The 17,350-nt window shown below is 39.6% G+C and overlaps 1 protein-coding gene across 1 annotated transcript; it reads left to right on the top strand.

Moving 5' to 3' along the window:
- Positions 1-3,483: 3,483 nt before the first annotated feature.
- On the top strand, positions 3,484-16,732 carry LOC136262465 (stimulated by retinoic acid gene 6 protein-like). Its single transcript, XM_066056741.1, has 19 exons — positions 3,484-3,624; positions 8,246-8,300; positions 8,353-8,438; positions 8,542-8,681; positions 8,741-8,861; positions 11,821-11,887; positions 11,935-12,063; positions 12,120-12,181; positions 13,564-13,631; positions 13,679-13,740; positions 13,791-13,902; positions 13,954-14,032; positions 14,082-14,160; positions 14,220-14,268; positions 14,321-14,441; positions 14,500-14,595; positions 14,654-14,817; positions 16,072-16,212; positions 16,261-16,732. Exons 1-19 carry the CDS (start codon positions 3,566-3,568, stop codon positions 16,557-16,559), a joined length of 1,989 nt encoding a protein of 662 aa, XP_065912813.1. The 5' UTR covers positions 3,484-3,565; the 3' UTR covers positions 16,560-16,732.
- The last annotated feature ends 618 nt before the right edge of the window (positions 16,733-17,350 follow it).

The following is a 17,350-nucleotide window of genomic DNA, read 5'->3' as shown; positions in this document are numbered from 1 at the left end:
TTTATAAATGGTGGTTTTTGATAAATTTCATTGCCAAAGCCTGTTTGCAGCAGCAGAAAACAAAAACTGAATAACTGTTCAACACATGAGTATAAAAATTCTTAAGCATGTGAGGCAAGTTTCATTTTTTCACAACACCATGAAAATAGGAAAAACAAATTTAAAAACAATTAATTTCACATCATTAATAGGCATAATGCAACATAAAATGTTGTGTGCTGGTTACCATGGAAACATGTGTGCAGAAAAGCAGAATTAAGATTATAACTAAAATAAGCATATGGAGCTAACTATAAGTAACTTATTGTGAATGAGTGCATCAGGTGAATTGTCTGCTCTGAGCAATATATTGTAAATGCAGCTGTTATAATTAAAGATGTGTGCATAGCTTCCTCACTTTACATATTGGATGATCTCCCTATTGATGATAGCTTGTGTTAAGCATCAAATTATTATATGATCTCTTAGTTAAGAGACAGTGTGACATGATAGCTAAAAATATTGCATGCATGCATGCTATACATTCTTATGGCAATCTCACAAGCCAACCAGACCACTGCTGAAGAGCTGGTATTCCGGCTAATCCCCTTAATGCCTTGTTGAATACAGAATAATCTGTTTGCTTGTATTGGTCTATTACACTGTGATGTTAGCTAACCAAAACTGAAAGATATACTGAACAGGCACTTCTCACAAAGCACCTGTTGCTGCCTTTCAGTTTTGGTTATTGGGCAGAATATGCACTGACTTCAATAAAATTTGTAATGCGTATGTTATTATTAATTATATACTATAGTTAAGTTATAAGAAGGTTTACACCCAAAAAACATATTCACCTATTCATGCACTAAACAACCAGCAGAATAGCCAAATTCCATCATCTCCATTGTAATGTGGCATTAAACTAAGAAGAACTTAGGGTTTATAGGATTATTGATGGCAGGAAAATACACAGCCAATTGACCAATGTAGGGAATGCTTAACCGTAGTTCCTTCTTACCATCATGCTGCACGAAACAAAGAAACTGCTGGTTAAGAAGAAGACACAATAAATGTTACTTGTCATGATTGAAAGATCAATACTGCTCACATGCACACATCAGTATAAGGATTTAGCATAATTTACTCTATCTAAGCTATGAGATCAAGTTAGCATTATAGTTTTTGCATGAACTTAAAGATTAAAGAAAAATATTGTACATGATATAACTACATGCATGTCCATTCCATCCAAGCAGTTTGATGAAGTGGACATTAGCTACAAACTGCTCGTGCAGTCTTTAATCAAAGTGTGATGTCAAATATAGAGTCAAATAGATAATGTTACTGTACGTTGTATAACAGAAACTAAAGTTGTTAAATTTGTGTTGGTTAAATAGATAATGTCATCATTATTATGGTTGATCTGACTGTACTATTAGACTATTAAAATTACATGCAAGACTATATATATCTAAACTCTAACTTATGTGGAGAATAAAAGTTACACACACACACACACACACACACACACACACACACACACACACACACACACACACACACACACACACACACACACACACACACACACACACACACACACTTGAAATTGAAGGCAGCCATCCTGGGATGATACTGTCCAGCGGAGGATTTGTCCACTCCTTTTTGTCAATGACAAGGATGGGTGGTATAGTACATCGGTACCTTGTAATGTCTTGCTTTCTTCAAAATGGTTGATGGCAGGTGGCACATATAAATGGTTTATTCAAAGGTGGAGCCATCACGTGCTGATCAAGTCCTTCACTATAAAAAGTTCTCCATCTGGTATGATCTTGGGCTACTTTATACCAAGATGACTCATCTACTCCACACTCCTTCAGATCCTGGTGGACCTTGTCCTTGTCCCACCAATGGAGCTTGACACCATGAGTAGGGTACTTCTGAGAGAGCCAACCAACAATAGCTTCTTGGGTTGCCTTATGTCAGGCATTCAAGCAACATGTCCTAACCATCTCAATCTTTATGACGTTAACAAATCACCAATAGACTCAATAATAGGTGGATCTAAGAGGCATTGTCAGGGGAGGGGCATGGGGGGAAAGAAGTTGTAGTGTGCATGCAACAGTGTTTATTCCACTAAGAGGAATTCTAGTACACAAGTTATATTCAGAGTCATAACTTTATTCAGTATAGCTGGATGAATGATATATAGACATACAGTTGTAAGACGGTAGTTAGAGAACTTTTTGTAAAATTAGACCTCCTAGGTTTGAATTTGGGGATAGCATTTAGCTAACAAAGTGTATATTTGCATAATGACATTAGAATTGTGACTGGTCTATTAGAGTATCTTGACCTTGGCACAAAAATTCAAACTTGCTTGCCTTGCTTTCTTTACAATGTACAGTGTAACTGTAAAGTACATTTATAACTGTTGTCTTTGCCCATTGGCTTTCTATATCATACTTCTGAATACAGTGTGAATGCATGATTCCAGTTTCTGGTATCAACATAGTACTGTGAGTACAAGGGGGGCAAGAGAAGGTACAGCACCCCTTGGCGCCCCTCAGATCCACCTATGGATTCAATCATACCAAATCTGCCAGCCAGCTCAGCAGTAATGAGGTGATTCTTCCATTGTACAGTTATACTAATACCCAAAATGCAACGTATACATCTCCAGTGAAACCTGTCCAACAACAACTCTTGGGTGGGGGGCCCATACCATAAAGCAACACTCCCATGCAATGCAACAGATCTGTACACTGTTCTCTTGGTCTCCAATGTCAAATATGATGCAGTAAACACAGAATCTCGAAGATTGCCAATGCTCTGGATAATCCCAAATACTTAAATGGATCAACCACTTCCATCCAATACTACTAGAGCCAAGTCATCTTTGGTGAGACCAATCCCAGCAAACAGCAGCTTTGTCTTAGGGTCTTAGGGACACTCAGGGTAAGACCAAGCTCACCAGCTACTTTGTTAAATATCCTATATAGCAGCCCTCTCTACAAGAACACACCAGAGCAGCATCATTGGCAAACAAGCATTCTGACAGTTTGGTCTCCTGGTTTTCTCTCCAACCAGCTTCTCAACTACTGCTTGACACTGACTAAGCCACCTATCAATCACTAATCCATAAACAGAGTTGGAGTAATAGTATGTCCTTGGCAAGAACCGAGAATGGCTCTGCATAACTTTTCACCTCTATCTGTTACTGTAGCAGACATTCCATCATGCAAGCCGGCTCAATTATAACATCAGATACACCATACTTCTAAAATGCACACCAAGGAGCTGTTCTGAGTACAGAATTGTAGGCCTTGTATAAGTCAACAAATAACAAAAACATTTTATGGTATACCCACACCCACCCACCCCAACACACACATGTACACATACACACCCACGCGTGCACACACACAGAGCATATTAATGACTGTTCTGTTAGAGTAGTTTGAACAGTCGGATCTAAGTCTCGTGACTTCGACACTTATCACGTGATTACTTGGGGCGAGGTACTGTGCCACACCCTCTATATATTGTAAGAGAGCTCGACGTCTTTCACTTTACCGAGAGAATGATGGTGAGTTGTGTTTTCTTCAACAACTGCACGGCGCAAGAAAGCGAGCAAGAAAGGTACGTAGCATCATAGATAATGTATGCGTTCCTAATGGATTGGAAACGCCCGTTAAATTATTTTCCTATCCTAGTTACGGTGCGCCAAACATTGGGAAATTTGTTGAGTGGCTGTTTGGCTTTCTCTTGCTGGTTTGAAGGCCGGTTCGAAGGCGTGGACATTCCTTTTACATTGTTTATTGTGTTGCGTTGTACTGAACAAGAACACAGCATGTCTGTGGGCACTGGGTAGTCTCGTGCCCAGACCGCTTTTTTCTTTTTGTGTGGGGGCGGCCCCCACACAAAAAAAGCGGTCTGGACACGAGACTAGGCACTGGGAGAAATATTGTTTGCGGCAGGTGACAATGGCAGGTATGCACCAGCTAATAATTCAACAGCAGTACTATTAGCCAACTTCTCGTCACCGCATTTACACAACTAAAGAAATGTGTGATACATTGAAATAAATTTTATGCTACAGTACTGCTCAGCTTGAGCTAAACGATAGCACAAAGTAGTGCCTGTTTTCTGAAGTTTTATCGAAGCAGTGAATATCTAGCTCAGTCTCGCGTAGCCAGACCGCTTTTTTCCGTATATTGGGTAGGGAAAAAGGGTCTGGTGCAACTCCAATAACTGTTTACTTTTGAGTCGTCCCCACATTCCAGGGACGCTAATTGAATAACATTGGTCACAAAGGAGGTGCCATGACGTCAGTAAAACTATGAAGTATTCCTACACTCCTGCTCCGGTTGTGAGTCTTGTTACACGATGAGGATTAACTTTCAAGACGCTATAAAAGAGACATCGGAGCAAATTAAGATTCGTTTAAAGGATAAACAGATCTCTAGTTAACTTACTGACGTCATGGCACCTCCTTTGTGACCAATGTTATTCAATTAGCGTCCCCGGAATGTGGGGACGGCTCAGAAGTAAACAGCTATTGGAGTTGCACCAGACCCTTTTCCCCCACCCAATATACGGAAAAAAGCGGTCTGGCCACGCGAGACTATATCTAGCTAGCCTACTACACTCTACCTGCTACAAGTGGTGTAAACAGCAGCAAAGAAACAATGCTACACTTTCTGTTTCTTCAGGAAATTTGCACAACCGTTTTGAAACACCATATTTCACCTTTGAACCTGAATTTTCTTACGCTATTGTTTACTGCCCTCCAGCGTCCCTACCCAGTCCAGCCTCCAATTAGTGTAGGTGATAACTAACCCAGCTGTAAACAACAAACACTAATTTGCTGGTTACAAGAACAGCGAAATCTTCCACCTGTCGAGGACATAAAGTTTATGCACCTATCAATGTTATCCCCCACCTACCCCTCCCGGGCGTAGTGGGGGAAATGGTGGGGATTTGACTTTTTGAAAAATCAAATTCTCCACCCATGGGGGAACGACTAGTGGTCAAATCTCCATGTAGTATGGCTGTTAGGTACTTTAGGAAACAGGTCAATTCCTTCAGCTTGCAAGTTAAAACAAACGCCTAAAATTTCGAGCGGTCAAATGCCCCACTAGTGGGGCAGAGTTTCAGATCAAATCAGGTCAAAATCCCCCACTAATCCCCTAGTAAGCCCGGGAGGGGGGTAGTGGGGCTTAACATTGATAGGTGCATTACGCGCAGCGAAACGAGGATAGCCCATGACGTCACTATGTAAATAATACGGGCGTTTCCAATCCATGTGACATACATTATCTATGGTGGCATCACAGTATCATTGTAGTCTCATAGCCAGATCTTCGCGGGTCTGGCGTATCATTGCACGCATGTGCGTTTAATAAGGCCACTCCAATTGGTAATTATGTTCCTGGTCCTTTGAAAATGAGTCCTAGGTGCGGGCGGGTGGGATTCAGCAACAAAGCAACAATGAAGTGACTGCTCAATTAGAGTACTTTTTGTGATTTACTGACTGTTCTATTAGAGTATATCGATCTGTACTATGCACTATGTCCATTTCTTGCAGGTTTTCACTGATAAAATACAAATTATGGTTAGATTTAGCATACTTGTTGCAGCCCAATAGCTATTTGTTTCTGAAATCCAGGTTTTTCAATAAGCTGATGCGGGCATTTTACCCATGTATCTCGTGTATTTCTGAAATTTAACATTCTCCAAAAAAGGATGCGGGCGGTTGACCAGAAACATAATTACCAATTGGAGTGGCCTAATATCATAAGCTTTGTTATTAAACAAACCAAACTTTCTTTTGGCTAAATAGACAAACTTGAGTCATCAGTGGTCGATCCCGCCTGAAGTTTCAACAATTGTGCACGCTCATTAGTGAGGCGGATAGGTTCCCGGGTGATGGAACAGTCTGGTGATAATAGGACCACCCAATTTTTGATTCAGAAGGTTGCCATTGACGTTCAACGTGGCAATGCTGCTTCTGTAATGGCAACGATACCGTCATCCCAGGACTGGGCAGAGTTTGTCTCTCTGCCCACTGTTTAAGTGTTTATTTATATTATCATTGTCTTAGTATCTTAAAAAATAAAATAAAATAAATAAATAAAAAATAAAAATTCAGTAGGGTGTAGTTTGGCCGCACTCGAGTCTGGCACGGCTCCACTTTTAGCTCCGTCAACTTTTAGCGAAAGGGAGGTGCCACTAACAGTTGCGAGAACAGTTGTGCCGAGGCATCATGTATGCTTGTGCATACTGGCAATCAGTGTGAGATGCCGCCGGTACAGATGCTAGTTGTTGGTGTCTTGGCAAGACACCAGCAACTGGCATCTTAGTTGGTGACTATTTATTTAATACATTATAGAATTGTGTCACAAATCAAGTTACAACAAAATAAAGAGTATATACTTAGTACCAGCCAGATGAGTGGCGGCACTGTCCCTGACTATGTGGGCAGATTATAGACAGGGTCAGGGATTCCCTCATATTTAAGTACAGGTTGAATGCAGAAAGGTCTCAGATCCCGGTTGTTGTGGTTCCTCTGGCGCATGCCTAGACTGCATGTTGTGGGTCAGTGATCAAGTCACCTCTGGGTCTGGGATCTTTTTCTGTATTCTTCATGCTCAGCTACATGTTTCTGACTCCCTGTCTTCACAGGCTGTAAGCCTTCTCACAGGTCCCTAGTGGGATAGCATTCACAGAATCATTTACAGAATGTTGCAAATGGCATTGTAAGCCAACAACAGGGTATATAACACATCCTTCACATGGCACTCAAGCATTCTTACACATCCTCAGCATGACAATCTGAAGTCTGCCATGATGTATCCACTGAGCCTTCCTTTCAACCTTTGACTGGTGAGTCTCTCCCTCTGTACTGCAAACTGTGATGCTGGTACTCTCCTAGATGAAGTTGTTGGTTTCAACCTACTTTTTATGATGTTAGATATTTAACCCATATGCCCCTCTAACCGTTCCAACCCCTATCACCAACATGAAAGTGTGAAGCATTGTCAGTATGAGGAGAGAGTTCGAGAGATCGAACATAGGAACTATAGTTTTTCTTCAGGTGGCAACTCTAAGCTAAGATGTTCTATTTAAAAAGTTTTACCTATGCCCTTCACGTACAGAACTAAAACAACAGAATCTACAGAACAAAGGATAGAAGAGAGGGATGAAAGGGGGCTTAGACAGCCCCAAGGCATCCCTCCCCCAGTGCAAGGCTGGAATTTGACCCTTAAGGGGATGACTGGAGGAGAAACGACAACCCCTGATGCGCTGATTACAACAGGGAAAAACCAAAGCCAGCTAATCATATTACAATATTATGGAGTTTTCCACTTGTGAGACAAGAGGAAGGCCAGATACTTATAGGCTACAGTAGTGGAGGCACCCATTCAGTGTGGTGGATGGGTGTGCCATTAGGGCCGGTTCTTCTATCCAAAAACACAAGCATTCTATTTGCAGACCAGGTTGATGACACAAGCTACTAAATGAACGGTCTTCTGATAATAATATATAGATTGTTTGGGTAGGTGGGCCAGGTGATGTGGACAGGTAGTTGTGCATACATGCATGCATTACACAGTGGTGGATACAGGGTGGGGTGGTCAATGGGAGCTCTTGACTCCCCTCTAAAAATTTTTAGTGTATATACCAAGATCGAGGTACTCTAATAGAGCAATTATTCTAACAAAGCAGTCACAGTATTAGAACAGTGTGTAGCAAGCTATGTAAGGATTTTTATGCTCTCTAGAATTCCTATGGATATAGTTACATGAAAATAACAAGGAGAAAACATCCTGACCACCTGGTAGACTCCTGTAAGTGTTCAAGCGTAAATGGGATGGCTGCAGGTTTGAGGCTACTTAGGTCCAGTCATGGATTTTTTCTCCTTTCTCCAACTTTTCAAACACACCTTAAGTAGCTAAAGTCTTTGAGCAGGCTGTAGGACCAGGTGTCCTACAGACCTTCAGCACTTGTGCTGTAAAGCATTAATAAATAAAAATGTAGTTTATGAACTATAAATGCGTACCTGGTGAGGTGGGCAGCTATTGCCAGATGCAGGTTGTTACCTTTTTCTTTTGGTCTCACCTTACCACACCAGGCAATGTGGTGCCATTTCATTTTGATCCCCCCTTTTCAAAAGTCTGGATCCGCCCCTTATTACATATGTATGCAAGTGCATGATGCAAAATGAGTGTGATTCATGTACTAACTGTTTATTACATAGTAACAGCTGTGATAGATATAATGTGGGATTCACTGTGGCTCTTTTAATCTACTCAGTAAGAAGGTGTTCAAATGTTGTGAAAGTCAAATGACAGTTCATCATCCTAGATCGTTATCTTGTTCCTGTACTCACTACTGCAGAGAAGAACTAACAAATTTCAAACAACTTGTGCTGGATATTTTGGAATTCCTGTGTAAGTCAAAATGATAGGGTATGTGACCAAATATTTGCCTTGAAATAAAAAAAAGAATTGTATTGTGTTGAAATGTTGTAATGTTTTCCATAAAATTTTACAGGCCGGTAAATTTAATTCATGAAACAAAAGACCGATGGGTTTACGCAGCTGCCTTTGGAGCTCTGGCTGGTCAATTTGTGTCTCTAGCATTGAATGGAAGTGGTTTGGAAAGTGCTAGCTATATTGCCAATATTTGGAGAGGTGATTATATGTTTAATCTTTAAATTAAAAAAAAATTATGCACATGTCTTAACCAACAGGAATTGCTCTGGTTGGTGTTATGATGATTTATCCACTAGGATTTTTTGCACTCTTTGCATCCATACATGGAGTGGCTCAGATTTTATCCCAAATTGTTGGATTAGTGTATATTTTATTGTTGTAAGTTTTAACTGCTAGCTGGCATGGGGTGATTGATGCCACATAAAAATGTATGTATGTGTTTGTGTGTGTGCATGCGTGCATACATGTTTGTATTAATTTTGTGTGTGCGTGCGTATGTGTTTGTGTGTGTGCATGTGCGCTTGTGTGTGTGTGCATGCGTGCGTGCGTGTACGTTTGTATTAATTTTGTGTGTGCATGAGTATGTGTTTGTGTGTGTGCATGTGCACGCATGTGTATGTGCATGTGTGTGTGTGTGTCTGTGTCTGTGTGTATACGTGTGTGTGTGTATGCAGTATAGCCAAGTGGCTAAAGCATCAGCCTGGTAATCAAAAGGTTCCTGGGTGGCCTGGTGTCAAGCAATCCACCCAGCTGTAATATCAATAGGTACCTGATATTAACTGGGGAACTGTCCATGTCTCACATAACGGGTGAAGGTCCAGGTGGGACTTTTGGGTGCCCACACCTTCACCAGTGGGACATGGTACAGCCTTCTGTGGGTTACTAAGAGGATTTGCTTGCTCTGACTCCTAGCACCTGAGTATAGTGCACAGGTGTCCCTGTGCTGGCTCATTGGTTAGGCGTGATTGTGCTAGCATGGTAGCTGAAGACCTTGCTTTTTTGCTTTGTGCATTTGTTTGTGTGTGTGTGTGTGTGTGTGTGTGTGTGTGCGCACGCACGCGTGTGTGTGTGTGTGTGTGTGTGTGTGTGTGTGTGTGTGTGTGTGTGTGTGTGTGTGTGTGTGTGTTTCTGTGTGGTACACAGGCAACATAGCCAAATGGATAGAGCAATGGCCTTGCATTAAAATTTGATGCCCAGCTATGCCAAATTGGTGTTATTGTTGGCATGTTTCCTTGAGCAAGAAACTACTCACATTGCTCCAGTCTACCCTGGAGGCCTGGTGTCATATGGAGAAACAGCCCACCCATGAATGGGTACCTGGATACCAGCTGTCCGTGCCTCACATAGTGGGTAAAGGTACTTCAGCTACCCACCCCTTCACATGTGAAACATGGCACAGCCTCCAGTGGGTATTGGTCCTGCCTTAAGAAGATTTGCCTGCGCCGACTCATAGTACCTGCATGTGTGTACGTGTGTGTGCATGTGTGTGTGCGTGCATGTGTGTGTGTACGTGTGTGTGTGCGTGCATGCCTGTGTGCGTGCCTGCATGAGTGTGTGCATGTGAGTATGTGTTTGTGTATGTACATGAGTGCACATTTTTGAAGATAAACTTTCAGTATTTGTGATAATATAAGATGCCTAGATATGGTGGTGTGAAAATATAGCTGCACAAATTAATTCTCCTATTATATTACTACTGGACAATATACTGATGGAATTACTTAAACTGTTTTATAACATCCTAACATGGATATCTAATGTAGGGTTCTGTATAGTTTTGTGTTTTAGCTACATGAATGTTAACATCATCCGGTGATTGAAATTTCATAGTATGAGCCCAAAAAATGCAATTCCTTGGGTCTTGAATGCTTTAAAATTTGAGAAATCACCATAAGAAATTCATATCCAAATAAATGAAATTACACTGAAAATTCCTTTAGGTATCTATTCAGCCTGTTGGACTGTTTGTCCACTTATAAATCACACAGCTGTGCATATGTATATAAATTATGTACCCAGCTGCATATTCATGCTGTGACATGTGTGCATGTACATCCATATTATGTGCATCTATGATCAGGAGGGTATTTTTCAAGGGTTTCAGGAAATCCTTTGAATGTTTAAGTATACAGCAGGAATCTTAACACATTGTTTATTTGTCAACATAAATAGTGACTGATTAGCTAACAGCATAGGTGGCAGAAGGGGGGAATAGGGGGCTGAATCCCCCTCAGAATGATATCACGTCGAAATTATCCTTCTTGGAGTATGGCTGAAAGATAAAGATCGAGATACTCTAATAGAGCAGTCACTCTAATAAAGCAGTCACAGTATTAGAGCAGTGTGTAGCGAGCTATGTAAGGGTTTTATGTAGTTTATCAGCTATAAATGCATAGCTGGTGAGGTGAGCAGCTATTGTCAGCTGACTGTGACCTTTTTTGTTTTGTTTTTTGGTCTCACCTCACCAAACTAGAGACAATGTAGTGCCTCAGTTCATTTTGACCTCCCTTTCCATAAGTCTAGATCTGCCCCTGGTCAGCCCTTCCCCCCCCCCTCATATCAACTACTTCCTCCGCCACTGGCTAACAGCTTGTATACAACACAATAATTTATAGTATTATTTATCTAACAGAGACATGGGCTCTGAAAAGTTTGCTAAAATGTTGAAATACTAAAAGAGCAGCCAAATTTACTCTGTACTAGAGCATTCATGTAAGCATTAACAGATTTCTGATGTAGTGGGCTGAATTTCAGATTTGAATTAGGAAAAGAATACCATTTTTTAGACCAGACATTGTAACTTTATACGAATGTTATACTGCTAGTATTTATACAGGAGCTACAGACTCGATGAGCTCCTGATTTATACTGCTAGTATGCAGCATTAGGGATAGATACAGACCTCCTGTACTTATAGAATTATCCCATAGGTGTATACGATAAATCCTTCTGTATGTGTAACTCCTGCACTAGCTGTTTCCCTGTTTTTATACTAATAATATAATTGATTCACTATCACATAATATACTATTTTATACACGAAACAATAGCAATTTTTAACCATTGAAATATTTAGTGGCTGGGGCACATCTGGCAAGTTTACATGTGCTCTTGATGGAAGCCCCCATTACCTAATACTATTCATGATGCATGATTTTATCATAAGTGCTGTCCCACCATAAATACCTATTAGGATCTATATGAATGCAGAGAAACTAGTATCCTCTGGTGTAACAGGCACATGCCAAAGGAGTTACAACAGAATCTGCAACCTTCTCTGCATTTAACCTAACCATCAGTCACCAGAAAGATTGTTATATATAATGTATCATTTTAGGTTTATTAATTTGGGACTGACCTGTAAGAGTTGTGATGATGCCATCATGGATGATATTGATATTGTGGTATGATTTACTCATTATACTGCAATACTGAACAAGCTCATTTATAGGTTCTTCGTAGATCTCAACGAGCAGTCCTACTTGTGTGGTGTGTTATCAACAGCATCTGCTATGCCATCATTGGAGGATTCTTTATATGGAGAGGAGTACAGTCTGTTGTGTACCTGATATTAGGGAAGGTGAAATAAGTGTATACAGTAATGGTGTGTAGACATGAGTGATATCTGTTGTGTAGCCATTTCCACCTCAGCACACAATTAACCATCACATTGGACATGTCAAGAGGATATTTAACAGGTAAACATAAGGATATATAGCTATATATATAGTTTGAAATAGAATGTACTGTATTACACTGAACTCGAAACTCTTGCACACTGCATGGCTTTAATATGCATTGCAGGCCTCATGTGCTATACGGCCCATGAATTCCATATGCTTCCAACTTCACTGTTATAGCAGCTTTTCATAGAAAATGGAATGATATTATGCTTTAATATATAGTCAGTGATATATAGCTTAACACAGTCGCAATTAAAGTTGTTAGCTAGATATATACCACACCTGCAGTGAAGATCAAAAGCACCACACTGTGGTATCATGCAGTACGGTACACTGTATATTAGGGATCACAAAGGTTGCAACTTCTCACAAAGAAGGTTGATCAGAAACCAGCCTCACAATACATTCAGGGCACCTTGATGGTATAATACTATATAACCAAGCCTAAAATAACTTCAATATTACCCAACTGAAATCTTCTAATAAATTGCTACAAAAGTAAAAATTTTTATTCAATGGAATTCAGTTACTGCTGACTATTTAACTGCCTGATTGATGCCTTCAGACAAGCATAATTCAATAACAGCTAAGGCTATGAATTTGTCTTTTTTTTTTCACTGCTAGACATCGCTTCAGCCCGAAAGGTGCCTTTTGGCATATCACAGTGCAAAGACTGCATGCACCATGGACTTGCCTTTGTTCTCCTTCATGTCCCATTTATCTTCACTGACAGTGCAAGGTGTCAACTCATGGTAGCTAGTGCTGATGGCTTCTCTATGTTTGTAACAGAATTCATCCATATATTTTCTAGTGACTGTATTGACTCTCCACTTTTCAGTAATTGATAGTTAGGGGCACATGTTCAACAAAAGTATTAGCTAATTTTGGTGGCATCATTACAAAAGCATTAGCTAATTCTGGGACATTCTTTGTTTTGATGTGGCATGCACAGGTTCACCAGTCATGGTTATGCTTTTGTTACAAAAAAAGTAAAGAAATGAAAATTTAGGAATTTTAAGTTTGATTATATTGATCATAGAAAGTGGAGGTCACTTATACCTGAAGATATACTAGTGGACAGTTAGCCCATAGCTAATTCAGTCATGGGTATAGACCACATCACACATTCCATAAAATCCTTACCTAACAGTCTAATAACAAGTGCCTAAACCAACTGACAATGGTTGCCGAGAGTGGATTGTCAATGAACTCTTGTCTTCTTCATGAATAACTCAGTAATCGGGCATGGAATAGAAGCTCTCATACACCTATCAATGATAATACCAATTTTGATCACTAACTATGGCATATGTGCACTTTCCGTTGAACGCTGCACTCTCTTTAGGATCATGTATATATTCAATCATATCCCTTGTGTACATGTTTGATTTTCACAGGGCACCGAAGGTTCCATCTAATAAGGTGTTTGCTGTTATTCAACTTTACCTGTACCAGTGGGACCCTTGTATGTTGAGATGTGATGTGTCTGTGTGTTAATTGTTGTCCTTGTAGATTTCAAGTATTCTGTCCGGATCTTGTCTGTGGCAGTTGTTATTACCATAGCATTATTTACGGTATAATTTGGTGATGATGACCATTTGAATATGTTATATTATGTGAATAGTTGACATTTGAAATGATTAATTTACTGGTTCTGCTATCCTATGTAATTGAGGAATTGCTGAAAGAAACCTCACTTGATGTACATCTACGTAATGCTATTGCTGGCCTCAGCTGTGAGCTGCAATATTGTTATTAGCTTTATAACATCATGTCACTTTTAACAGACTTATTTTCTGTTTTGGTCCCACTGGTGAGCTTCTCTATAGTGTTCTTAGGATATATTAGTTCACTGGCTACATACAGGTATGAGTGAATGATTATGATACAATGATGTTATAATCTTGTGTTGCAGACGTTATTGTAGATTATTGTGGAAAGGAGATAGAAGTTTTATACCTGGCAAAAGGAAGAAGCCATTTGCTCGCACATTGGTAGCTTTACTGATAATACTACAGATATCTAATGCTGCAATTTGTTTTTTTTTTTCTAGACCAGCTCAATACGTTACTTTGGAGTTCAAATTGGAATGGTGATTTGGGGTAATCCAAACATTGACTATATAGTGTAGTCAGTTGATGTTACTATTTATAGCATGGATTATATACACTTTGATACTCCTTATACTACTGTTTGTGATCATCATCTTCATAGTTACCATGGTTGTGGTTGAACCGATAAGAGTGAGGGTGCTACACAGTGTAGCATTTTTCATGTAAGAGATGCCATGGCCAGTTTCGTGTTATATTCTTACTTTTACATGTTCATATCAGTGCAACATTTGTAATGGGAATTTTTATTTACTATACCCTGTATTTTACTGTGAAGTGTTTCTTTGCTAAGGGAAATAAAGCACATGTTGATAACTGGTAAGGACAACTTATTGTATAGCGACATTATATATGTTGATCTCTATATACTACCCAGGAGATTCTTTCACTTCTTCACATTCTTTTTCCTCTTCTATTATGCATTGGTTGGGCTGTTCAAGACCATCCAACGTGTCTTAATATCAGCTGCTGTGAATCTATTTTATTTGTCTCGCTTGGATACTGCTTTGACCATCAAAGGTTGGGAGTGGCTTGATAAAGGTATGTAAATGAGGCACGAACTATTATGTCAACATTTTGTGGCTGAGACTGCAACTAACTGTATGGCTTTTTAAAGACTTTTATCAATGGACCATTTCATTGCTGTAAATACGACTGTATACACAGTGCAATAGTCAGCATATCAAACTTACACCTACTAGAGGCTGCATGGAGTGCTGAAGCCTCACCCCCCTCCAAAATCATATAGTAACTGTGTGCTAGCTGGAAGCTACTTTACAGGTGCATATGCATCTTGTGCATATGATGAGCAATGAAAAGGTAAGGGAAATGAACAAAAGGGGGTCAAACTTATTGAAAATGAAGGTGCTAAAAATCAAAACAATCTAATACAACATCCATCATTTATATATTACATTTGAAAGTACATAATATGATGCCTCAAAAACTGCCCTAGAATTGCAAATCCTATTTTTGTTCATTGCTGGTAGTGTTGGGAAATATTTCAACATATTGTCAATATCGCGATATTGAACTACACAATATATTGTATTGAGGTAAATTATAGAGCCACAATAATATTGTTTAGACAATATAATCGCCAATATCACCTATATCACCTGGCTAGTTGTTGTGTTTCTTGCACTTGCTATATACCTACAAGGAAAGACAATTTGATTATGGAAAAATTCCAGCTGTTGTCTGGCACCATTTCACATTCTATGATATAATATGATGCAATAATGTGTTATGTAATGTTACTAGTCTAGCTCACTGCTTGACAAATTTAATTATACTCAATATTTAATCATATCGTGAATATAAGCTTGTCAATATATCGAATAGCATTATTTTCAGTATTGCCCAGGACTAATTGCTGGTTTATAATCCTTCAATCCTTCAATGATTCACGTGGCTCTGAGCAAAGTGGCTATTTTGGTTCTATACACCGGACCCTTTCCCCCCACCCTGTGCACACGACATGAAAAGAAGTAGCCTGGGCATGAGTCTACACTATTCACATTGACTTTCACATAATATGGCTAGTTGGATGTGATTTACAGGGCTCCAAACATAATATTCCTTCCTGGATGTAAATAACTTTACCATTTCACACAAATCATTGGGGGCAGAATAAAACTGCCAAGCAAACTGAATAGGAAATGCCAGGCACACATGTACATGCACTCATAATACAGACACCCATGCACATTGTGTATGGTAACTTGTAAGTAATGATCAAGTCAATATGTCATAAGCAGAGTTAATGCGATTAGCACATTCATATCTCCACAGGTTATCTTGCATACACTGGCCTGGTGGTGGTAGATTCTATTCACAATAATCCAGTGATGAATGTGTTTGTCTACTTGTTGTCTCTGTCAGCTGAACGAGCTAAACGTAAACCTGTGGAACAACAACTTCAGCATTCTTCTGGTAAGTACGATACAATAATCATGTGTATCTTATCTGTGTTTGTTGTAGTGGTGTTGACAGCAGTTAAGAAGATCACAACCACCAAATATTACACTGACACTGACTTACATATTCCCTTGGAGGTGACTACATCTCAAGGAGGCCTTACAAGCACAACTAGAGCTAAGAAGAGATGGCAGTTAGCGTACACTTTGGTACGTAATCCTGACTTGATAGAGTTAAGGAGGAGGGATAGTATTGATGAAAAAGATGAAGAAAGTAAAGTGGAGGGTCATGCTAATCCTGCATATATTGATGATGGTGTTGAGTTGGGCTTTCCATCAGATAAAAAACCAACAAAACTTTAATAATGTAGCTGTAACCCTCCACATGTATGCATATGTGGCACACACTAGTCTCAGTATTGTTGTTTTAGGTGTTTCCTTTAAGACTTTTCGGTGGCTAAATGTACATGCATACACATCGGCTGCTATTGTTATTGTCTCGAAAACTAATGGTTTTAGTGTCATGCATGTATGTAGACTTGTGATGAATAAAGTACGTTTAGTGTAGAGCAGAGCCGTAAATTCCTCCATAATGTTATTGCAGCTCTTCCACTATGTACTAAATGACCTGAAAACAGCCACTTCATTAGGGCTACCACTCAATTGCATATTTTGGTGGAGTAATTATGTAAGTGATGGGTATGAACAGTGCATGCAGTGTGGTTACAGCGTTTTATCCATACAACTGGGAAAGCCCCAGGAAAAATGGCCTAAATGCTTCAGACAAAGAAAAACCATGACTTGATCACCTGCATGGATGCTACCAGTTGAGTACAACATAAACCGAAGGAATGCTGACAGTTTTCAGTATTATCAACTTCTTTTCCAGTTTAGCATTGAAAGGTCTCTAAGTCAGTATAACTACCTCAGGTGCTCTCAGAGTCTGTGGAGTTGCCCATACTGCAGGCAATCTATGGACACACTGGCTGTCGCAGCTGGTAATTGAACAATGCAAGATAATGGTAATACATGTTATTCAGATTTTATCAGTCACATTTTATACACATCTCTGGTGGTGGTGGACTCTATTCACAATAATCCTGTAATGAATGTGTTTGTTGTCTTCTGAGGCTATAAGTCTATGGAACAAGAAC

This window comes from Dysidea avara, chromosome 7, assembly GCF_963678975.1.
Source record: "Dysidea avara chromosome 7, odDysAvar1.4, whole genome shotgun sequence".
Lineage (NCBI taxonomy): Eukaryota > Metazoa > Porifera > Demospongiae > Dictyoceratida > Dysideidae > Dysidea > Dysidea avara.
This window is presented reverse-complemented; position numbering and strand designations above follow the sequence as displayed.

Excerpts from the sequence above, each read along its gene's own strand:
- LOC136262465 (XM_066056741.1), top strand. The coding sequence starts at position 3,566 with ATGATGGTGAGTTGTGTTTTCTTCAACAACTGCACGGCGCAAGAAAGC. Across the intron at positions 13,741-13,790 it reads TTACCATAGCATTATTTACG|TTGACATTTGAAATGATTAA; the intron begins GTATAATTTGGT and ends TTATGTGAATAG. Across the intron at positions 14,818-16,071 it reads TTGGGAGTGGCTTGATAAAG|GTTATCTTGCATACACTGGC; the intron begins GTATGTAAATGA and ends ATATCTCCACAG.